Below are 24,645 nucleotides of genomic sequence, written 5' to 3' on the forward strand. Positions count from 1 at the left end.
ATCCTTCATAGGAGTCCTGTAGACATTTCTGTGAATAGGTGTGTCAGTCTAAACCTCTTCTATGGTTTATGGCATAAGTAAGAAGGTTAATAATAATAATAATTTATTTATACCCCGCCCATCTGGCTGGGTTTCTCCAGCCACTCTGGGCGGCTTTCAACAGAATATTAAAATACAATAGTCTATTAAACATCAAAAGCTTCCCTAAACAGGGCTGCCTTCAGATGTCTTCTAAAAAGTCTGGTAGTTGTTTTTCTCTTTGACATCTGGTGGGAGGGCGTTCCACAGGGCGGGTACCACTACCGAGAAGGCCTTCTGCCTGGTTCCCTGTAACTTTGCTTCTCACAGTGAGGGAACCGCCAGAAGACCCTCGGCACTCTAAGGCACTGGACCTCAGGTTGACATGAGATTCTTCATAATGAACCTTGCTTGACCTTGGTACAAGCCTGATCCCAGCCTTGTCTCCTGAAAGACATTCAGGCATACCCCGAGAGTTCTCCATACCTTGGATAAGGGTCAACACATGCAAATTTACCGTAGTTGCCAAGTACAGTCCATTCAACTCCTGAATGGGGGCCATTGAGGAATTTGAAGGGAAAGCTCATATCTCCTTTTTTTAAACAAAAAAGTGATGTCTAAGTGGTCACTCTACATGCGTATCCCCCCCCCCCCACAGTTCAAGGCACCAACAAAATACTTGAAGGGAGAGCAGGCTAACTCATGACACTTAAACAGAGTTGCCCTGCTAAGCAGAGAAGGGGGAGAAAGATGCAGTTCCAAAAAAAGCCTCCTCTTTACTTCAAAAACGGAGAGATTTCTTCTCTCCCAGGAACCAGACTGATCAGAGGCCTGTTAAATAAGCCTTACATTTTTTCCCCCTCCTGTTTCAGACCTGCAGGCAAGAAGAGGAGAAAGCAGCTGAAGACCAGCCAACCAGAACTGCAGGCTGCCACTTCAGACTCTTTCATGCATAAGAAGTGCAAAACATCGCCACCTGTGGAGAGCGCGACGACTGAAAAATACGAGGGGTCAACTGCAATCTGTGTATTGTTATGTGTTTATGGCATGAGCCCTCTGGTACTATTTTCAGAGAAACTCTTTTATTATTGAATGGTGATTTGCTGCTCCTGTTGATAACACGTAAATATTAAATTGAACGGGAGAAAGAGAGATCACAAGGTTGGGAGCACATGCTGTCTATGTAAGGCCATTTCTGCTCACCTCACTGCTTATGGAGTGGGAACTTCTCTGTAGAACCCATGTTTGAAAATGGAAGAAAAGCACATCCATAAATGTTAATGGGACAATTTACTCAGTGCACAGAAGTAGTGATTTGGTCAGAATTATAAATGCTGCTGATGTACAGTCACACATGGTCTGAAAAACCAAGTGTGGGGAGAGTGCTATTCCTGGTGCCTTATATCTGCTCTCTACCTGAGGCTGTTTTTGAAGACCACCTTGCAACTGGTAGCTATCAGGCTAGATGGGATCATAGGTCTTTAAAAGCACAACATATCCTGCCATGAGTTACTGAGGGTGTTAGTGCTGGCATACAAAAAGCTTAAAAGGCTTAGGGCCCAAGTGTCTCTCCTAATACCTAATGCCCCCTTGCTTTGAGGCTGGCAGGAGAGGCCCTCCTGACCAGCATGGTCTGTGGTATGGTGACTTGAGACAGGGCTTCTTCTGTGGTGGCACCTCAGCTGTGGAATAATAATAATTTCTTATTTATACCCCACCCATCTGGCTGGGTTTCCCCAGCCACTCTGGGCAGCTCCCAACAGAATATTAAAAACACAATAAAGCATCAAGCATTAAAAACTTCCCTAAACAAGGTTGCCTTCAGATGTCTTCTAAAAGTCAGATAGTTGTTTATTTCCTTGACATCTGATGGCGTTCCACAGGGTGGGCTACTGAGAAGGCCCTCTGCCTGGTTCCCTGTAACCTCACTTCTCACAGTGAGGGAACCACCAGAAGGCCCTTGGAGCTGGACCTCAGTGTCCGGGCTGAACGATGGGGGTGGAGATGCTCCTTCAGGTTGCCATTAATTTTTAAACATGTCAATTGAAGACATGCCTGTTCACTGGTCTTTCAGGAGGTAAAATTTCATTGAATCTAACAGTGTAATTATTGTTCTTGTTGTGCAATGCTGATGTTTTGTTCTTGTAGTTTTTAGATTTTTAACAATTGTATGGCTGTATTTTTACTATGATATCTCAGGCACCTCAGCCTTCTTTGCAGACAGAGCAAAGGAGCATCAAGGTAAATAACAGTAACCACCTGGGATAGCAGATCTCTGTGTGGGTCTTCCTCCTACCACTTTGGGATAGGTAGTCCTTGTACATACCAGGGCTAGGCTGGTATTTTGGCTGTGGCATTTGTGCTGACTCCAGGTCCTTCTGCTATGTCAGACTTTGCAGATTTCTCTGGGCTTGGTATGGGCATATGAGACTCCCTAGTATATATATGCATTAGCTGTGAATGTCTAAAAGTGAAGAATAACTTATTCTGCCCTGCATGTTCAACAGAATTAATTAGCCATGATATTGTATGCATATGTTACAGTTAATAGCAGTGTCAAAAGCAAGCATGATAAAAGGTTCCTGTTCAATAATTAATTATTCTCCCTGCAGTATTGCAAAACCTAGAATTTCTCCTCCTTTAATTATGTTAAGGAGAAGATGTGACCAAAGTCCCTTTTTTCCCATCAGGAATTTGATGTGGTCGCTTAGTGATTTATAGAAAGTATGCTGAGCTCTGTGTATGCGTTCTACACACAGAAGGGGTGCAGTATAATTCCCATCACCCCTAGCTAACAGGACCAAACATCTGGAGGGCCAGAGTTTGCCTGGCCTAAAGGATCTACACTGGCTCCCAGTACAGTGGTACCTCGGGTTAAGAACTTAATTCATTCTGGATGTCCATTCTTAACCTGAAACAGTTCTTAACCTGAGGTACCACTTTAGCTAATGGGGCCTCCCGCCACGCGATTTCTGTTCTCATCCTGAAGCAAAGTTCTTAACGCGAGGTACTATTTCTGGGTTAGCAGAGTCTGTAACCTGAAGCATCTGTAACCCGAGGTACATTTCTGAGCATTGTTCAAAGTGTTGGTGCTGACCTTTAAAGCCCTAAACAGCCTTGGCTCTGTATACCTGAAGGAGCGTCTCCAGCCACATCGTTCAGCCTGGACACTGAGGTCCAGCTCCGAGGGCCTTCTGGCAGTTCCCTCACTGCAAGAAATGAAGTTACAGGGAACCAGGCAGAGGGCCTTCTTGGCAGTGGTGCCCTTCCATCAGATGTCAAAGAGATAAAGAGCTACACAACATTTAGAAGGCATCTGAAGGCAGCCCTGTGGCAGTTTTCAATGTTTGATGTTTTATTGCTTTTATATGTGTTGGAAGCTGCTCAGAGTGGCTGGGACAACCCATCCAGATGGGCGGGATATAAATAATATGATGATGATGATGCAGGACCTGAGCACAAGGGCACTCCCCCCTCTGTCTCTTTCTAGCAACTGGTATTCAGAAACAGAACATAGTCATAAGGGGGAATAGCTATTGATTACTCACAACAGTGAAGTTGGGAGCTAAACAGGTCTTAGACAGGTGAACCATTTCGCCATTTTTTCAGCTGACAGGCTGCATGAATGGCCAGCCTGATGTGCAGAATGCAAAGAAATGTGGTCCTTTGTAAAAAAATAAAATAATAAGTACCTACGGTGAGGTTATAGTGCATTATTGGCAATATTAGCCCAACAATCACCCAGTAATCACCACCACTTACCAATGTGAGCAAGGGCACATAGACTGGAACTGCCAAGCTACAGTGGCAGGAAGTGGCATTGGGTTATGCAGTTCATGGGGGGGGGATTAGGAGGGAGAAGGAACCCAAGAGCTCAACCAGCAGCATGAGAAGCTCTCTCCACACAGGCCCTGAAAGAGCAACTGTGGCTTTTGAGCAGGCAACATGAGCAGGAGGTGCACAGGAGCATTAAAATAAATTATACCCAATAGAAAGAGAACAAATAAGATTAGCCTGGCATGCACTTGCCTCTGAGAATTGTAAGTCAACAGAGAGAGAGGGGTGGGTGGGAAGTGGTAGCTGTTCAGACATAGGGTTCTGGACTGGGCTGGGGTTTTGGGGAAGGGCTCTTGGGTAGAAAGGAGGAAGTGAGGAATTTCTGTACCACCTGATAGCAATGGAATAGCAGGGTGATGGGGAAACAGAAGCACAGACAAGGGCAGGTTGTGTAATGATCCCCAGCCATGCCGACCCACGGACAGGTTGCTCTCAAGCTTCCTTTGGACACCTTTGCTTTACAACCTTTGAAAGCCTTTGGGAATGACTATACTTTGCCCTATCATACGGTGGTGTGTTCAGAGAGAGACGCCAAATAACGACTGCTGAAATCTGTCCTACCTGTACAGATGAAACTGGATAATCCTCCATAGATGACATCATCGTTGTCTGGTAATATAAATGGACACCTTGTCTGAACCTCCAAACAGTATTGCTTGCAAGGAATTGTGTTGTTGCAGTGAGACTGTGTGACTTCAAAATACTGGGAACAGAGCCAGGCTTTGTAGACAGTCTAAGGAAGAGGTGGGGGGGGGAGAGAAAGAAAGAAAAGAATCAGACATACAGATGAGCCAAAGCAACATCGCCAGGATTCACTATGTACACATTTGCACAGCACACAATTCTAAGAGACTCTCACTCAGGTAAATTGCATTACTTTCCTTCCAGTTCCAGAAAATGATTTTCTGAAATGCTTTCTATTTCTTTATCCAATCATTAATTCCATGAAATACATGCCTGGTTTGCATGTAATACCAAAACAGGCTTTAGCTTTATGTGGACAAGCAAGCTGCAACAACAACTAAGGCTCAGGATCACCTGCTTCCCTTTTCCATGCAGGTGGAAAAAAGACCTGTTTGGAGAATTGGCTTCACTTTGTTATTGTGCCTCAACAAGACAACCAAACTAAGTCCACTGCTGCCACATAGGTCCTTCAGGGAGATATCACCCTACAATGCCCACAGGGCCCAAACCTTACTCTCTGCGTGGCATTCAGTGCCAGTCCTACTCAGAGTAGTCCCATTGAAGTTAAGGAATATGACTTAACTTAGGCTCATTAATTTCAGTAGGTTTATTCTGAGTAGGACTAGCATGGAATCTAAGCTGCTGGGTGCTTCCAGATGAGGCTTTAATATTGCAATCACACCCAGTCTTCTCCATTTTAAAAAAAGGAAAGCACTTGGAATCTCTGCCAGGACTTCCTCAGCATGCTGTATTAACTCCCGCTTATCTAAAGTTTTGACCTCACATTAATATGCTAGGCATGGGACTGCCAATGAGATATTCCAGGACCCCAGAATGCAAGACGGTAGAGAGATGAGGAGCCAAGCACATCAGTGAGATGAAAGACTTGCATGGGGAAGTGAAGGGAGCAGCTGTGGTATTGGGCAGGGAGAGATGGCCCCTGGCATCTCTCTCATCGGGCCCAAAGACCCCAGATCCAGAATGGGATCAGGGAGAAGAAAAAAGGAGGCAGATTTAATATGCCAAAATGCACTGGAACTGTGGTATGGTTGGTGGAGCTTATCTGGGAAATGAATGCACTGGAGAGTTAAGAGAAAGCATCAGCCATTTCTGAACAGCAGCAACACCTGGAGGAAGAGGAGAAGCCTGCTTCCTTTTCAGCTACCTTGGTGCCGGCTGCCAGGCCCAGATTTTAAAGTGATTTCTGTCTGCCTGTACATTGCCTCCATTGAAAAGTCCCCTTGGCAGAGTGAATCCACATCTGTTTGGCAAAGTTATATACTTGAACAATGGAAACAAAATACAAGAAAGAGCTTCCAGAAATGATATACCAATCAGTTTGCCTGCTGAAGTTTCACCATGTAAAGTCAATCACAAATATTCACAGAAGGTGGTGCTGGTTCCCTGCAACTAAAGATCAAAACCCAGGTATAGCAGCTAAAAGCAATGTGCTACAGGGCTCCTTTGATCACTCAGGTGTCATGCTATATAAATTTACTATTTCCATATTTTTTAATCACTTGAACATCTAAACTCTCGGGATGAAAGGACATACGTAGAAACAACTGGAAGGACCATTAATTTGGATTTCATAACCGTGAGCCCTCCACCCCAGATATTTCTGGCAACGTAGTTCAAGAGCATATTGATCTACTTTTTAAATAACATGCTTAGATGTAATACTTTTCTACCTGTAGCAGTTAATCTTCATATATGTTTTCATGAATAGCTTGGGCTTTGAGAACATCTCCTTTCATTTAATCCTATGACTGGGTTTTTTTTCTAGCCCGAACTCAAGTTCTGGCACCTTTCAGGGGAACGCCATTGCCATACATGGAAGGCATTCATGGTGAGTTCCAGGACATGCCCCCCCCCCAAAAAATAGCACTGCCAACGAGTACTTTCACTAAAGTTCACTATCCATATTTGAACAGCAGAGGCACGTCAACAGTCTCAGTAGCAACTGCAAATGTATCCATGACCAGTCATATTTCACCAGACTATCACACCGACTCGCCAGATTCCATCCCAGCTCTCTTTCTGGCTTTCTGAGTTGGAATCTTGCTCCACTCACTATTCACCATATTCTGTTGCCAGGATCTGCCCGTGATCTACGGTCATCCACCACAGTTTGCAGGGCTCTGCTCCTGCCCACTAAGTTCCAACCCAGTGAACCCCCAGCATACTTGTTGGCATGTCTACATGCAAGACCTCTCTCCCTTGGCAGATAAGCAAATGCTGTGTGTACTATGAAGAAATCTACCAACCCAAGAAGTCCACAGATGAACTGCACCCTGAGCTTCTTCTGGAGCTAGAGAACCCCCAGATTACCCCAGGAAACACAATGGCATTACAGGGGCTTATTTTACTAAATCTAAATCAATATCCCAGAAGATCTTTCTTACAACGGGGCTGAGATTTTCATTTGATTTTTTTATACATATGAACCTTAATGTCATAAGCTGCTTTGAGTTTATATGTATATTTAAAAAGTGAGAGGTAATTAAAAAAAATAAAAACAACACACTTTAAAAAACAACAACTGGGGATTAAGCCAATGGAAGGTATATTTTGTTTACTGGAGGGGGGGTATTTATTTTTAGATGTTTTTAATCTGTTTCTTTAAACATCTCACCTGCCCAGAGCCCTTAAAAGAGGGCAGAATGCTCATTTAAATAAATGAATCCCAGAAAAATAACTGCCTCATACAATTTCTTAATATTATTATTCTTATCTAAGCTGTTGGATAATGGTCATTTAAGCATTTCTGAGAGGATTAGTAAGTACATTTCTTCCACTGGCAATTGTAAAAAGCAGTATAGACTAACTGATTATTTTTCCTTTTTCCTCTCTGTACCTAGCCTTCACAAAAAGCACAACGAGAACTTAAGGGAGGAGGGAACTGGAAATTCAACAGCTGGGAGCTTGAAAAGGGATAATTTCCTAGAGAACTTGGTTCAATTTAAACCCATTTCATTTTATCTGTTCTGGTTTTAATTTGTGTCAGTAAAAGTTTAATTTCTGTAATTACCCACAAAGCTGTTATCTTCAGCTTATTTGCAATGGCAGCAGGTAGTGGCAAAGTTGCTAGGTGACCAGCTAAGAAAAGGGGAAAAAAAACATCTATTGCTAATCTGTGGTTTATGATTGCCACTTGCAGTTGGATTTTTGTCATTGTACCTTGCAGGGAAAGATATTCCCATTACAAATGCAATATCAATTGCTTAAGGAGAGCTTCCATGTTGTTGTTAGCTTAAACATGTTATTTACAGGCTAAAAAAATCAAGGTGAAACTTTTGTTTTGTTTGGATAAGAGCTTTTTAAAAATTGTACTGGCTTTCGAAACAGCTAGCTATGAAACTAATAACCCTTGTGCTTTCAATGCCTTGGCTGATCTTATCTCTTATGCATCTCCTGTTGGGAAAAATACAAATATTGAATAAATTATTGCTGTGAAAATCCGACTCCACAGTAGCAAATGAAAGGGGTTTGCTGATTCTCAAGGAGTTACCTAAGAGCAGCTAGGCATTGCTGATAACAGGAGAAGTGGCACCACCCACTCTAGAAGTCAATTGCTACCTTCCAACTAGCAGTAGAGGACCTGTTATGCTTCTGCTACTGAGACATCTTAGTGAAGAGTATTCTCCTCCTCACTTCGATACATGGTGAACCGAGGTGGCATATTTTGAGGCAGCTAAGTGAATTTTCTCAGTGCACCATACACTGGTGATGGCATCAGCCTAAGAACAACAGGAACACCATTCTGGGTTAGACCATCTATTTCCCACACTGACCAGCTTTCTGGAAAGCAAAGAAGCAGGGCACGAAAACAACTCTCCCTCCAAACCCATCATCTGCTAGTCAGAGGCATATTGTCCCATATACCTGGAGGCGTCTGTTTATCTATCAGGGCTGATAGAGCTACCATCCTTTCCCCATGCTATCGAAGCTTTACAGATGTTTTGGGAGAGGTGCCTTGGCTGAATGGCGAAGCACATCGGTTGCATGCCAGTGGTCCCAGAATATTTGCCAAAACCCAGAATATCTGCCAATCAGAATAGGCAATAGTGTTCTAAACTTTACATGGTGCTCATAAGAATGCAACAGTCTGCTCAATAAGGCCAGTGACCCAACCAGTCCAGCTTCTTCATCTCACAGTGGCCAACCAGATGCCTATGGAAAACCCAAAAGCACAACAGGTAGTGATTCCCAACAACCCGCGATCAGAGAAATACTGCCTCTGACATGGAGGTATCACATAGCCGTCATGGCTAATAGTGTTGACAGCCTTATATCCCATAAATTTGTCTAATCCTCTATTAGTGCCATCCAAATTGGTGGTCAACACTACTACTTGGGCTCAGATTTCATCATTTAACTTTCTGATGACGTAGTTTCTTTTGTCTGTCCTGAATATTCCAACATTCAGCTCATTTGGATGTCTCCAAGTTCTAATATTACAAGACAGGAAGGAAAACTTCTCTATGCATAATTTTATACATCCCATAAGACAAACGCATAATCCACATGGCCGTAGGCTAGCAGCCATGACCTCATCTTGGGGCAATGTGTTCCATAAATTTATCGTGCATTGGAGTGTGGGAGGCAAAACTACCCAGATCCTGAGATCTGGAGTGCCTTTTCATTGGTGGCAAACCATTTGAGAATGCCCTTCCCAGAGAAGCTTACTGTACCTAGTGTCTTTTTGTCAATACTATTTTCAATATGTTTTCAAGCACCGTTGATCCATGTGCTCTTAATACACTGGGTTCCAGATCTGCTGTGTACATTTAGCATTGCTGTGCATCTTTCTAGTTTTTTACTTGCTGCCACTGACATTTTTAATGCTGCTTAAAAAAAACCTGATCACTATTTAATAGTGATCAGGCAAGGCACCCAAGGGACGTGGGTGGTGCTGTGGGTTAAACCACAGAGCCTAGGACTTGCCGATCAGAAGGTCGGCAGTTCGAATCCCCACGACGGGGTGAGCTCCCGTTGCTCGGTCCCTGCTCCTGCCAACCTAGCAGTTCGAAAACACATCAAAGTGCAAGTAGATAAATAGGTACTGCTCCAGCGGGAAGGTAAACGGCGTTTCCGTGCGCTGCTCTGGTTTGCCAGAAGCGGCTTAGTCATGACCCGGAAGCTGTACACTGGCTCCCTCGGCCAATAAAGCGAGATGAGCGCCGCAACCCCAGAGTCGGCTACGACTGGACCTAATGGTCAGGGGTCCCTTTACCTTTACCTAGGCAAGGCACCCAGAAAACCCTGTTACTGGGAAACATACAAATACTTTAAGTTAAACCCTTTTGTTGGCCTGGAACCTCTTGCTAAGCATCTTTCTTGGGTGATCCCAAGATATTACAGTGCAGCTGGCATTTTCAATGTTCTACCGTTTATAGCTGAGAGGAGAGGAAGACTGGAAAGTGATTCATTATAAAATAAAGACAATTTGTCCTATCGGTATAAAAATTGGCATGTTGAATTGGCCCAGGGAGAAGTATGATTCTGTTCGAATTTCAGAAATATCTAATGGAAAATGGCTAAGTTATACCTGTTGCAAATATTTTGTTCAAGGTGCAGAGTTCCCACTGTTTGCAATTATTTTTACATCCACCTACAGGTACAGTTTTTAAAAGAACTTTGCAAGTTCTGAGTATGTGAAAAATCCACAGATATTTCAGGTTACATGCCTTTCACTGGCCTAGGGAAAATCCAAATTATATTCCCAAAGTTATGAGCTTTCAGACTCCCATTTCAAATCAATACTCCAGTCCTCACACCCCTTAAGGCAGCAGACAGAAGTTTCCTAAATCTACATCTACCTTTTATAGCTAAAGAAACGGCACACTTTTCATATGAGGAAGCTTTCTTTTTCTAATTTGATGTTTTGTTACATATTATTATAAAATGAATCAGAATATCCAATAAGCACACACCATTATCAAAACAGAAATGAACCGGAAAGAGAAACATTCAGGCTGTTACAAAAAAAAATATACAAAAAAAAATTAGAGCACCTTCCACATTAGAAGGAAAAAAAAAACCCACACAATTACAGCTGAAGTGACAACAATCTAAATATGTGATGGTTTTTAAACAAATGGTTCTTTACTTGAATCCTGAATTGTGACACATGAGGACTGAACCGGAATCATCAGAAATATTTGATTCAGCCATAAGAAAGACTGCATCCTAGGCCAACCCCATGTAATGTTCTATAGGAGCTGGTATGGCTGATAGCAGATGGGAGACCCTATGGGAATCTAATGAGATTGATGAGGCTGCAGCCCTACAGACACTTAAAGGTAAAGGGACCCCTGGGGCTCCAGCTTCTAAATACTGTTTTAAGAAACAGTTGCCATTGGGAAATGCAAGCTGCACAGCACACAACACTCGTGTAAATGAAAAGGGGAACATAAGTTGAGCAGTTAATATGCATATCAACCAGCCACTGTGCATGTTCCTCAGGCATGGAGAATGTGCATAATTGCCCCATGAGAAGGAAACTGTGCATATTTGCTGGCCATAATATCTCAAGCAGGCCTTTGGTTATTGACTGCACTGTAGTTTGCCCCTCACAGAACTACAGTTCCCAGCAACCCTTAACTGAGGGAAAGAACATGCTTTGAACGTGCCTTAAAGGTATGGGGTGTACACAGCCAAAATACAAACTTTGACACTGTACGAAAGCTAGATTTTTACTGGATAATTACTGCATTTTGCAAAGGATACATGCATGCCTTTATTTTAGTTTCCTGTGTTTTCATTTTGCATTTGTAGTATGGGACGCGGGTGGCGCTGTGGGTAAAAGCCTCAGTGCCTAGGACTTGCCGATCGTCAGGTCGGCGGTTCAAATCCCCACGGCAGGGTGCGCTCCCGTTGCTCGGTCCCAGCGCCTGCCAACCTAGCAGTTCGAAAGCACCCCCGGGTGCAAGTAGATAAATAGGGACTGCTTACTGGCGGGAAGGTAAACAGCGTTCCATGTGCTATGCTGGCTCGCCAGATGCAGCTTGTCACGCTGGCCACGTGACCCAGAAGTGTCTCCGGACAGCGCTGCCCCCCGGCCTCTTAAGCGAGATGGGCGCACAACCCCAAAGGCGGACACGACTGGCCCATACGGGCAGGGGTACCTTTACCTTTACCTTTAGGAGCCTCAAAAGCTGGAAGTGGCCTGGGCCTCCCTGGGCCTCTGAAAGTGCCTACAAATACCTGAAGATGTTCAGTATTCTGGAACCTTTTAAATCACTTTTCCAACCTTAGTCTAAGAGTATGACTAAAGAAATAGTCCTGGAGTATGCTATTATTTACCAATGATAAATTATTTACCAAGATGGAGCAGCATATTAATCAAACAAATAAACAACACTGGCTGTGTATGGTAATGAAACAATACTGAAGCCTCCGAGCTTATTATAAAGTGTAATTGAATATCCAACATTTATGCTACTCCTTCATTACACCAGCGTTTATTTTCTATGCGTCCCCCCCCCCAATATTAAATATGAGTTCGTGTGTGCACAGTAATGTGCACACATTGTTTCTAAGCCCAAATAACACCACCTTCATTTGGTTTGCTATACAGTGGTACCTCAGGTTACATACGCTTCAGGTTACATACACTTCAGGTTACAGACTCCACTAACCCAGAAATAGTGCTTCAGGTTAATAACTTTGCTTCAGGATGAGAACAGAAATTGTGCTCCGGCAGCACGGCGGCAGCAGGAGGCCCCATTAGCTAAAGTGGTGCTTCAGGTTAAGAACAGTTTCAGGTTAAGAACGGAACTCCGGAACGAATTAAGTACTTAACCCGAGGTACCACTGTAATGTTTTTATGGTATCTATTTTCAACTCTTTCTTTTCCAGCGGTCCCAAATAGCAAAAGCTAAGCTATTCACAAGAAGGGCAGGATAGACAGCTATTGGGTGCAGCTGCACTTTGGTTACTATTGGCTGCAACAGCTTGCAGTTGCAACACGGGTTGTGTATATTCACTTTCTATTCATAAACAGAAACTTGTGTTGCTTATTTTGATGTAACTGATCTTGCTGCAGTAGCAGCTGTGTTACTTACTTTGCTTTCCAACATGGTGGCCACTGCTGGTAACCAGGGGGGAGCCAGAGAATAGTCGTGGTCTTCCTTCCTTATTGGAAAAACCAAGTAAGCAATCTGGTCCCACCCGGCTAGCTGCTTTGTTGGCTATTTTAATATGTTGATAGCTGCCTTATGTTATGCACATTATACTTTATGTTCTTTTACTAAAGTTTAGGTATGATAGGGACGCGGGTGGCGCTGTGGGTTAAACCACAGAGCCTAGAACTTGCTGATCAGAAGGTCGGCGGTTCGAATCCCCGCAACGGGGTGAGCTCCTGTTGCTCGGTCCCTGCTCCTGCCAACCTAGCAGTTCAAAAGCACGTCAAAGTGCAAGTAGATAAATAGGTACTGCTCTGGCAGGAAGGTAAACAGCGTTTCCGTGCGCTGCTCTGGTTTGCCAGAAGCGGCTTAGTCATGCTGGCCACATGACCCGGAAGCAGTACTCCGGCTCCCTCGGCCAATAAAGCGAGATGAGCACTTCAACCCCAGAGCCAGTCACGACTGGACCTAATGGTCAGGGGTCCCTTTACCTTTACCTAGGTATGATAAGGAAGTAAGAACCACACCTATTTAAGTTTCCTCAGTATTTCAATATTCAATATTGCCCTCATGGTTTCAAAGCTTCTGAAAAATTGACATGTCTGCCAAAGGAAAACTGGGTCAAGACTGTGCCCTTACCACAGCAAGAGGACCGATACTGATGAATTGGAAAAATAAAAATGCAGCTCGTTTCTACGATTGGATTGAAGACTTATACAAACTCGCAACATATGAACAACTTGCATACAAACATAGACTTGACATGGACAAATTCAACGATATTTGGAATCCATTCTTACAAATACTGTACAGTCATACCTTGGATCCCAAACACCTTGCAAGTTGAACGTTTTGGCTCTCAAACGCCGCAAACCCGGAAGTGAATGTTCCATTTTCAGAATGTTTCTTTGGAAGCCAAATGTCCAACGGGGCTTCAGCGGCTTCCGATTGGCTGCAGGAGCTTCCTGCAGCCAACCAGAAGGCACGCTTTGGTTTCCGAACATTTTGGAAGTTGAACAGACTTCTGGAACGGATTCCATTCAACTTCCAAGGTACGAATGTAATAGGTTAAGATCTGGTGAAGTATAATAGCAACTTTGTAAAGTATACAGTTTTGGGTTCTCTCCCCCCCCTTTTTTTTTACCTTCCCTTCTACACGGCTGCTGTTCTCGTTTTCTTTTTCTCTCTTTTATTTACGTCTCACCATGTTTAGTGCACATATAATTATGTGCTTTTTAACTTTCAATAAAGAAAGAAACATGCTTTTTTTTAAAAAAAGACTGTTTGGAGCTAATATGATGTTGTTTCACAAAGTTGCTTTGGGAAGAAATAAAAGCTAAGTCACTGTTCATGTTTCAAAATGTTTTGTAGGCGTTAGAGGAGAGAGGGAATACACTTAATGGCAGGGAGGCCTCTATTTTACCCTGGTAGGGTGAGGCGATACAAAGCCTGCAAATCTGTCACAAATGGTTCATAAGTTGCAAATTCTGCATCGAAACAAAGTACTGTTTTCTGAATACATTGTGCCGGGAGACATCATTTTGTCTCCTGAAAGAAGGTAGCCAGCAACACTGAGTAATCCTTGTGTTATTCCTAAGACTCAACTGAAAGCCTCTTTATGAGAAACCAAGGAAATAGTCCTTATTATGTCACTCTTCATTTCTCCTGTTGAGCTGTAGATCTACATTGCAATAATGTCAACTCTGATTAAATAAGGCCAGCTGGAACTGGAAACTACATAAACAATGGAAGTATAATCAGGATGTATGTAATGTACATTGTTGCAAGCATCCCAGAGAATGTGAGGAACAATAACCCTTAGGTTACTATTAATACATGTTTCTTGATTATGTTGTTTTCACAGTGTGCCGTCGTGTTATTCTTTCTAACTGCCCTTTGAAGTACGCAAACATGGCAACCTAGAATGTTGTCTGTGAATCAAACTACCTGAATGTACTGTGATAGGAATTTTGAGGTTTTAGATATATGTTAAATGTTCATAAGTGTACCTACCAAGCACATACATAGATCAGCACAGAAAGACCAACCAGGAACCATTTTGATTCCCAAACTGACCAAATGTTTTCTCTGCAAGGTCAAAGGAAAATGGAAAAGCCTCCCCATTGTCTTTTCCTTCACAAATCCTGTCTTAAAGACACATTTAAGATATGAATAGGGTGTGAACCTGTGACCTGGCCCAGGAACTAAGTATTTATCATTACAAAAGACTGGCCAGGCTCCCCAGGCAATCCAATCAAGTAACCTGCCAGACAGGAGATAAACAATGACAGGAGAAAAACAACATTCAAATTTCTGTTTTAGGCCGCCTTTTTTGTGATGTAGGTGTGATGTATCTGAGGGGTGGTCTTAGGTTACACCCCTTCTGTGATGTATGTATGATGTTTCTGGGGGTGGTTTTGATCTACAGGGTGGCAATTTCAAAAGTCTTTATAAGGCCCTGCGCACCATTGTTCTGGGTTCCTCCTCCTCTCCTGCGGGTGAGGGGAGCACCCTGTTCAAACAGATCAATAAAGATCAAGCTTACTAGCTGCTTTGCTTCTCAATTTTCTCTGGTTGGCACCTGTTATTTTCTCTTACCAATAGGGAACCTATGTAAGGACTCTATATGGGCTCTTGGATACCCCATAAAGGAAAAGGGCAATTTTGTTTACAACAGTACAAAGGATCATTTACCCACATTCCAAATACAAAGACCCTTTCTCCCTCTTGTTCAGTCTCCTTTTCATTTTCTCCTGCTTTTACATGCCCTTCCTCTCTACTTCTAACTGTTAAACACGGCAAAGCAGTAAAAGGGACAGTATGTCAAACTGCTGGGGTAGAAAGAGTCCTCTGGAGAATTCACATTGAGTGTAGGTCTCAAGTGCAGAATTGTTGCCTCTCCAAAATATGATGTACTGTCTAAGGGTTCGATTCAATAAAACATAGGTCTTGGCTTATGCTGCACGAAAACCAAGGAAAGCTGTGGAAGTGGTGGAAAAATCAATTTTCTATGGATTCCAGAGCAGAGAAACGTGACAGGTTTTTTTATTATATAAAAAAATAAAATTGGGTTCTTAAACAAGAGCAAGATATATAAGCTACATACTGAGATATGAGACTAGGTAACCATTGCACATTTTGGGGGGGAACGGGGGAACACACATGTGATTAAAGCTGTGACATTCTGTGAATCATTAGTAATCAGGTACCAAGTGACAAATGATCTAGCAAGTGGGATCTGCATAGGTTGGCTGTAACTCCTACTTTATATAGGACAGTCCTTTATCTGAAGTTCTGTCAGAGGACAGCATTCTGCTTGAATGAGTCCTCTGTTTGAAGGTCTGCCTGGTCCAAGCCCAGTTTCAAAGATAACCAAGAAGGGACAGCAGGGCCGCTTCAACACTTAGGAGCTGGACAGAGACTGAGCAGGCACACAGACAAACCTGGTCATGGTGGTCACAACTATGGTGAGATGTATTGCCTTGCTATTTTACCTATAGTGCATATAAATTTGCATTATCTAAAAGGTAAGGTAAAGGTATATAAATCTGCATTATCTAAAAGGTAAAGTTAAAGGACCCCTGACAGTTAAGTACAGTCACGAACAACTCTGGGGTTCCAGCGCTTATCTTGCTTTACTGGCCGAGGCAGCCAACGTTTGTCCGCAGACAGTTTTTCCGGGTCATGTGACCAGTATGACTAAGCCGCTTCTGGCGAAACTAGAGCAGCGCACAGAAATGCCATTTACCTTCCCGCTGGAGCGGTACCTATTTATCTATTTGCACTTTGACGTGCTTTCAAACTGCTAGGTTGGCAGGAGCTGGGACCAAGCAACGGGAGCTCAGCCCATCGCGGGGATTCGAACCGCCGACCTTCCGATCAGCAAGCCCTAGGCTCAGTGGTTTAGACCACAGCACCACCCACGTCCCCTTTGCATTTTCTACATACACTTTTTTTTCCTTTATGAGTGATGCATTTCCTCTTATCTGTGGATGTGTAAGTAAACAATCTACATGTGTGCTTGGGAACAGCTCTCTACATACAGCATCCGTGCCAACACAGATGCACATCTAGATAACTCAAAAACCTGCCACAATTTTAGCTGGCCCTAATAAAAGGATTGCCTGTGGATTTCCCCCACCCGCCTTATGGACCAGCTTGTCTGCTTTTGCTTTTAAAATAATTGTAGAGCACCAGCAGTTCCTCAGGCTTATAATACAGGCAACAATAATTTCATGTGGGGATTCCATTCCCGGCCACCACCACCCCAGTGCATCAGTGTTCCTCACCCCATTCCACTGCTACCACGTTCTTTCCTCTTCCAGATCCAAAAGGACCTGTGTGCTGGCAATCGCACATCAATCGCCTAAAATGGTCACCAACTGTACTTAAACAGACACCCACAGACCATAGTGCTGCATATCAAGAGGACTTTGGTTCTATAGGGTGCCCAGTGCATACATTTGTGGCCTAGTAAGCAGAAGAAGGGACACGGGTGGCGCTGTGGGTTAAACCACAGAGCCTAGGACTTGCCGATCAGAAGGTTGGCAGTTCGAATCCCTGCGAAGGGGTGAGCTCCCGTTGTTCGGTCCCTGCTCCTGCCAACCTAGCAGTTTGAAAGCACGTCAAAGTGCAAGTAGATAAATAGGTACTGCTCCGGCGGGAAGGTAAACGGCGTTTCCGTACGCTGCTCTGGTTCGCCAGAAGCGGCTTAGTCATGCTGGCCATATGACCCGGAAGCTGTATGCCGGCTCCCTCGGCCAATAAAGTGAGATGAGCGCCGCAACCCCAGAGTCGGCCACAACTGGACCTAATGGTCAGGGGTCCCTTTACCTTTACTAAGCAGAAGAAGAACCTTGATGTATCACGTTAAAGCCCTTTCTAGCTCCACGGTGGCTAATCAGATGGCTATGGGAAGCCCACAAGCAAGATATGACTGCAATAGCTTTCTCCTACATACACACACACACACACACCACTTCTGTATGGCAGAACATATACCTGACAAAGTAGCTGGATATGATACTTTATTCCCTGTACACTTGACATTTGCACACCATGTACCTCTTGTTACTATGTGTTCTCTGACACAGTGCTTATATACACATTTCATATAACATTATGTGCATCTGAAGCCCTCTGATATCAGTGGTACTTTGATACCATTTGAAGGTTCGGTTATATTGATTTCAATTGGGTCATACTTGATTCTGCAATTTGGTTCTAAGGTTTTCTTTTTGAATCTGCTTTCCTTCCCATGTAAAGTTTATTTTTAAAAAATCAAATATTGTGAATGAAAAGGTCTGTGCCTTTCCTTTTCTGAGCTGTTCTATAGCCTTCATTCTGGTTTGTATGTATCTAAAAAGATACATGAGAAAAATACCAAAGTGTCATATATCAGAACAGCTAAAGTAACTTGAATTTAGAAAAGATGAAAAAGGGACAAATACAGATTGCATCTGTGCTTTTCCACCGTCATTCCCCTCCCCCCCAAGTAAGATTAAACTCAGTTGTGGTAAAATCTGAAGAATTTATTGCATTAAATCCTATCAGCCAAATTAAATCAAACTATTACAAGGAATGCATATTGTCTGCAGGGCTTCCATTGAGAGCTTCCTGAGTTTTATGATAGGCTATTATTTGTTAGGTACACGAATGCTTAATATTACAGGAGAATTGTTTAGTTTTACAGCATATGAAGTATTTCTTATAGATTATAAATATTTCCACCAGTTAATTTATAAGCTACTATAACAAAACAAATCAGCAGATTGTATTTTATCAGTTAAAAGTAGGGTAGAGAAAGGAGACTAGTAAATCACACATGTATTGCCCTAACTTAGCGTTACCTAATCAGTATATAGCTTTTGATAAAATTTAATAGAAGAATGCTTTTGCACCAGCATTTCTGAACAGAGTACCAGTGAAATTGCCATCACTGCTGATTACCATGAAGATTGGCTTTATGTTGTGGAAAGTCACCAAGCACACAAAGATATTAGTATCTGCCTGTCACAAGTATTACCACTTGTTCACAACCCAACACTTATCTTGCTGCCTGTTTACTGAATGCATAGATAGAGAAATCTGCCCTTAGGGTACAATATGACACTTCATTGTGCATCTTAATGTGATGGTTAGCAAACAAAATAAGTAAACAGATCTGCGATTGACTAAAGCAAGATGCCACAACTAGGCATCGCATCTAACGTTTATTAGCCTTTATTATGATAGCTTATCCCATAGTAGAGGAAGTGGTCTGCTGGGTATGCTAGTCCCAAGTGCTTTAGGCCTTTATATCTCAAGAATGAAACCTTGAACTTGGCTTGGTAGCAAACAAGCAGCCAGTGCAGGTCCTTAAGAACCAGCATAAATGTGTAGGGCCAGATATACCACTCAGTACTTTGCCACATCAGCCTACTAAGCCCATAGAACTCATTACAGTAATCTAGCAGTGATGTAAAAAATTGGTTGTGAGCACTCCATGCCGCAGAGGTCAATTGACTTCTATTGAGAGAGAGATCAAACAATACTCTCAGATTGTGTACCTGCTCCAAGGGCATCCAGAACAGGCAGACATACTAGGAGTCAGTGCAGCGGGGGATAAGAAGGATTTGACTGGCTTGTCCCTCACCTGAACAGTCTCTTCTTCTGCTCCCAACACATCCTGCACACCTGCTCTGAGCCTTCCTCCTCCCCCTGCCCTGTCTCATGGGTGGCACCAACCCCCTTAAACTTCTGGTCCCCTCTTCTGGGCCAATTTCATGGCCCCCCTAACTCCACCACACACTTATCAGAACCCTGCCAGCCCCTGCCAGCAGAGATGGTTCCTTCGAGTGGCGTTGAGTGACTGTGCCTCAGCCCCCTGGCAGTTAACCGTAAGGTGCTGCATAGCAGCATATGTTTAATGTATATGCCGCTGCTGGGAGCAGTCATTAGATTTGGAGTGAAGAGGAAAGAGCAATGATGGCTTCTGTGTAGCAAGAGTACATAAAGAAGACAGGGGGTGTCCCACTGTTGCTGCAACTGCTCTGTAGGACACAGATCTGGGGACAGCTGCCTTCAGGCTGGAAGTGTGTGTGTGTGTGTGTGTAGCATTGCAGGACATCAGGGATGTCCTGGGGTTGCTCAGGACACAGGTAGCAGTTGAACTACTATAATCCAGTGCCTCTGACCCTCAGCCCACAGACAGAATCCGAGGGCATGCTGTGTTCAACAGAATAAAGAACCACTGAGGATCCAGCATGATTAACAAGATTGAACTTCCTCTGTCTCTCTCTCCCTGAAGAGATCATCCTTCAGGTCATTTTGTCCCCAAACCAGGCCTGAACCCAGACCGAAATGTCCAGATAACTAGTTTCCTCCAATAATATTTTGTTCCCCTAGCCCCAATGTTCTGTATCAGGAAAGTAGAAGCTGTTGTAGTTGTAAAGCATGGGACAGAATGGTGGGAGAGGGGGAGAAGTCGAGTTGTCTAGTTTGTACATCGCAACATATCCTTCATGCTTATGTCATTCTGTAAAAATGTCACGTCCTAATTTGTAAGTAGAACTTCTAAGCCAGAATTTCTTCCACACAGCATTCAATACCCGTCTAGGAAGAGGATGGTGGGCAGTGGGCACAATTTCCTATCTTTCTACGGGTGCAATTCCATGGCAGGAAATAAATACATACAAATACAACTAACAAGCTCAGTTGGTTAGAGCATGGTGCTGATAATGCCAAGGTTGCAGTTTCAATCCCTGCATTGAAGATGATCTTCAAGGTCCCTTCCTACTCTACAATTCTGATTCTATGATTTCAAAAAGTAATAAAAAAGAACATACAACACAACTCTCTCTATCTCTCTTATATACACACATGTGACCTTACAGTAGCAAGGTTAAACCATTAAAGCAATAAAGCTAACAGTACAATCCTATACATGTTTATTCAGAAGTTAAGTACCATTAAGCTAAATGGGCCCCAACTCTGGGCAGGTGGGTACAGTACTATAGCCCTGAGTGTTGCACATTAAAAGCCAATCAAAGTAAGAATAATGTATTCAATAATTGGTGGAACAGACACAAAGAGGGAGCCTGCCAGATTTCTGGGAGAGCATTGTATAGATGTGTTCACATCCTCAGACAAGGCCCTGTCTCTTGTGCTCACAAAGTTGTGAGAGGAATCCAAGACCAGGGCCACTGAAATTTGTAAACCTATGTGGAACCAAAAAGTCTGAAAAAAATTACATGATCCTAAGCTGAATTAAGCTAAAACTACTTCAATTTGAGCCCAGAAGCCAATACAGCCACCAGAGGATGGGAGTTGTATGCAAACAGGAGACAAAGTAACATCCAAACACACCTTTGATTAATGTCTGAATTGATTCTGTCAGTCTAAGATAGTGGAAATATCCAAAATAAATATGAGCAAGGTGGTTCTGAAGAAAACTGAAGATTAAACCATGTTTTAAATGTCAGGCAGTGAAATATTGATGATAATAATGTCAGTTAAAAACTGGTAAAATATAGATGCAGTAAAAACAGCCTTTCACAACTCTCTTTCCCCCAATTTGAAGCACCTTTTATTTTTATCAAGAGCATGTGAGACTCTTCTACTAAGAATTCATTTTCCAAGGACCCTCCAGAGACAACTAGTATTAACTTCTCTTTCTTATATTAAATGAATTCTGACTCTATCAAACACAAATTGACTTTCTGCATACAGACCAAGAACATCAAATGGAAAGCATGAACTTGAAGCATTAGGTATAGTCAGGAAGCACATTCTTAATCCAAATAATATTTTTTTACAAAGGTGCATTCTGTTGTTTTGGACAATGGAATTCTTTATGGAACTGCAAATTACAGGCAGAATAAACAAGTTTCTAAGGTGTGCCTAAGAATAGCCAGAGTGAGGGACAACTGAGCCGCAATCAGGAGGAAGCTCCCTAATAGGGGCTGCTACTGAGAATGCCATATCACATGTCACTTCCTGGCTAGCCAAAGCCACAGGATGTTTCCATGACACAGAGATACCCTAGGAACTTTCCCTCATTCCATATGATTCAGTTATTCAGATGCTCTTTACTGGAATACCATGGTAACTAGTCAGGATTCATCAAAAGACTAAAAAAGTATCTACACTGAACAAGTCCTAATGGTAAAAGTTAACTGCCTGCATATTATATCTGTTTCATATTCTATGGAAGCTTGATGCTGGCATCACACACCTGTTATTGTATCAGTGGACTGCATCTTACTATGAAGTGCAGAATCAACTATTCAGCTGGTATTCTGCTTTCAAAGATTATATGATTTAAATGTGAAATATCGTCTGCATAAGAATAGGATGAAAAATTTCACAAATCATCCAGGTGCTCATTATGGAAGGGGCTTACAAGCCCAATCTTGACAATTTGTTTTCAAGGCTGAAGGCAACACCACAGATTATATTATTCAAACAATACATGACGTTATTGCTTGATAAAGCAGTTGTCTTTGCGCAAGCTATGATATGGCAGATAAGCTTATAATATTTGATAAACATGACACATTTCTTTGCGTAAGCCTTGGATAGTAATTGATTTTTACTGTCTCAAATTGTTTTATAGATATTTGAAATGGTAGTTTTGTGTGTGCTGTTAAATCTGGCCTTTCTTCAAGGGTCTATAGTTGTTCTTACTGAGTAGGTTTTGAACAACCTCTTGGACCATTTAAATGAGAAGGCAGTAATAGTAGTAGTAGTAGTAATAATAATAATAATAATAATAATAATAATAATAATAATAATAATAATAATAATAATATAAGGTTAAGATAAAGGAACCCCTGACCATTAGGTCCAGTCGTGACCGACTCTGGGGTTGCTCTGGCTTTTTCCTTTTTTTTGGTATACTCATTCTGAACATACTTTTTATCTCATCATGTATCATTTCCCAAAATACCCTCGCTTTCATGCAAGACCACCACTTCTTTTTGGCAGTTTGAACCCATTGGTGATGTAGCTTCCAATTCACAATATGTTCTTTTATGAGTAAACGAGTTCACAGATGATTCACCCCATACCTAGGAGTATTAAAGTAAAGGGGGCCCCGACCATTAGGTCCAGTCGTGACCGACTCTGGGGTTGCGGCGCTCATCTCGCTTTATTGGCCGAGGGAGCTGGCATACAGCTTCCGGGTCATGTGGCCAGCATGACTAAGCCGCTTCTGGCAAACCAGAGCAACACACGGAAACATCTTTTACCTTCCCACCAGAGCGGTACCTATTTATCTACTTGCACTTTGATGTGCTTTCGAACTGCTATGTTGGCAGGAGCAGGGACTGAACAACAGGAGCTCACCCCGTCGCAGGGATTCAAACCACCGACCTTCTGATCATCAAGTCCTAGGCTCTGTGGTTGAACCCACAGCGCCACCCACGTCCCCTACCAACATGCTATTGCCTGTCTTTGGCTTTCACATATGCTGGGTGCAGACACAACATTTTCAGGGACACAACAGGGACAGCATGATAGAGCTATCATCACTTGTTTGTCTTTTCCTTTCCTGCAGCAGTCTGCTCAAAGTAAATTTGCAAGTTTTATCACAATTGAAACTGTGGCAAGGAAATACCAGTTTCGTCTCCCAGAAGGTGACAAATGTGGATTCCACATGTGTGAATGCAGAGTTAAACCATAGCTAGATACTACAGGTAGACAGAATTCTTAGTCGGAATGACATTGCTACGGGTGAGTTCTGAGCTGTAAGATAGAAAGTGCAGGGTGAATAAAAAGGAAAAACCAGGAAGAATGAGAAAATACCATTACCTATGAGGATATATATATTTTTAATGATGGGGGAAGCCAAACTGTACCCCCTTGCATAACTAAGTTGAGTTATACCAGAGCCACATTGCCTCTGCACATGAAAGTTTCATGAATTTCTAAAATCATTGCAGTGGTGAATTTCATTTTATATGTTACATATGGGACTTTCCAATCAAAGAACATGGATGCATCTAGATTATCTTGGGTAAGTCATTAATTCTTTGTCCACACTCTACATTCTAAAAAAGTAACCAGGGTGAAGATACACAGGATATAGAAGTATTGTCAGGAGATGTTACGCCCTGGTTTAATCAGCACATTCCTTGTCAAAAAAAAAAATACCACAATATCCACTAAGTGAATATACATTTTCTTCGATTCTTAGACCACAGTTTCGATGTGCCATTCAAACTGCTGAACTGTGGTTTGAATGAGCCCAACAAACCACGATTGAAAACCACGGTTTTATTTGTATTTGCAATTTTGGCTTGAAGGGCTCAAATAAGCTTCTTGTTTAGGACATTGCAGCAAACTGATTTGACAGATCATTAAGTCCTGTGTTAAGTAGGGCACATGCGGTAAGGAGAAAGGAGAAGTGGAAGTTTGTGGACATGCAGCAGATTTCCCAATCCAGGAATGTAACCATTTAAAGAGGCTTGCTCACAAAGAGAGCCAAATCATTTTGCATCTGTCTACTGTGTATCAAAACTAGTACAATCTCATCAAGTGCAGGGAATGTGCACAGGTTTGAATTGTTTTGGTTCCCGTTGGAAATGATGTACTGCTGGAAACCAAAGCTCTTCACTGGACACAGAACAAGGAAAGAACACATGGAAAGTAATTTCTCCTTCCTGAAAATCTGTCTTAGCAATTGATGAGTGACTCATTTCCTGAGTCAATGGGACTGCCACCTTGCTAAGCAAGCACAATATTACTACCTTAAGAAGACCAAACAATAAAAGAGTTATGAAGAAATATCTATTAACTGCAACCGAGGTTGATTTAACAAAGTATGTTCTTCCACAGGTCTACATAAAGCACTCATATCTAATATCACTTTCCACCTTTATGGGTCTTGTTATACTATTTGTGTGATTTTCCTCCACAAAAGAAATCTTGCAGCTTTAGGCGGAATTAAGTGCTGTGCAATATGCACAGCCCCACTTTGATCTAGCAACTGAATCCT

The 24,645-nt window shown here is 42.6% G+C and overlaps 1 protein-coding gene across 2 annotated transcripts in view; it reads right to left on the reverse strand.

Moving 5' to 3' along the window:
• NALF1 (NALCN channel auxiliary factor 1) overlaps positions 1 to 24,645 on the reverse strand; it is a 343,840-nt gene that overhangs the window by 12,995 nt on the left and 306,200 nt on the right. For both annotated transcript variants that reach the window (XM_081908249.1, XM_081908250.1), the window contains exon 2: positions 4,417 to 4,588. In XM_081908249.1, coding sequence (XP_081764375.1) covers positions 4,417 to 4,588 — 172 coding nt within the window. The remainder of the gene's footprint in view (positions 1 to 4,416; positions 4,589 to 24,645) is intronic.

The sequence above is a fragment of the Podarcis melisellensis genome (assembly GCF_964234715.1).
Source record: "Podarcis melisellensis genome assembly, chromosome: 4".
NCBI classification, from domain to species: Eukaryota; Metazoa; Chordata; class Lepidosauria; order Squamata; family Lacertidae; genus Podarcis; species Podarcis melisellensis.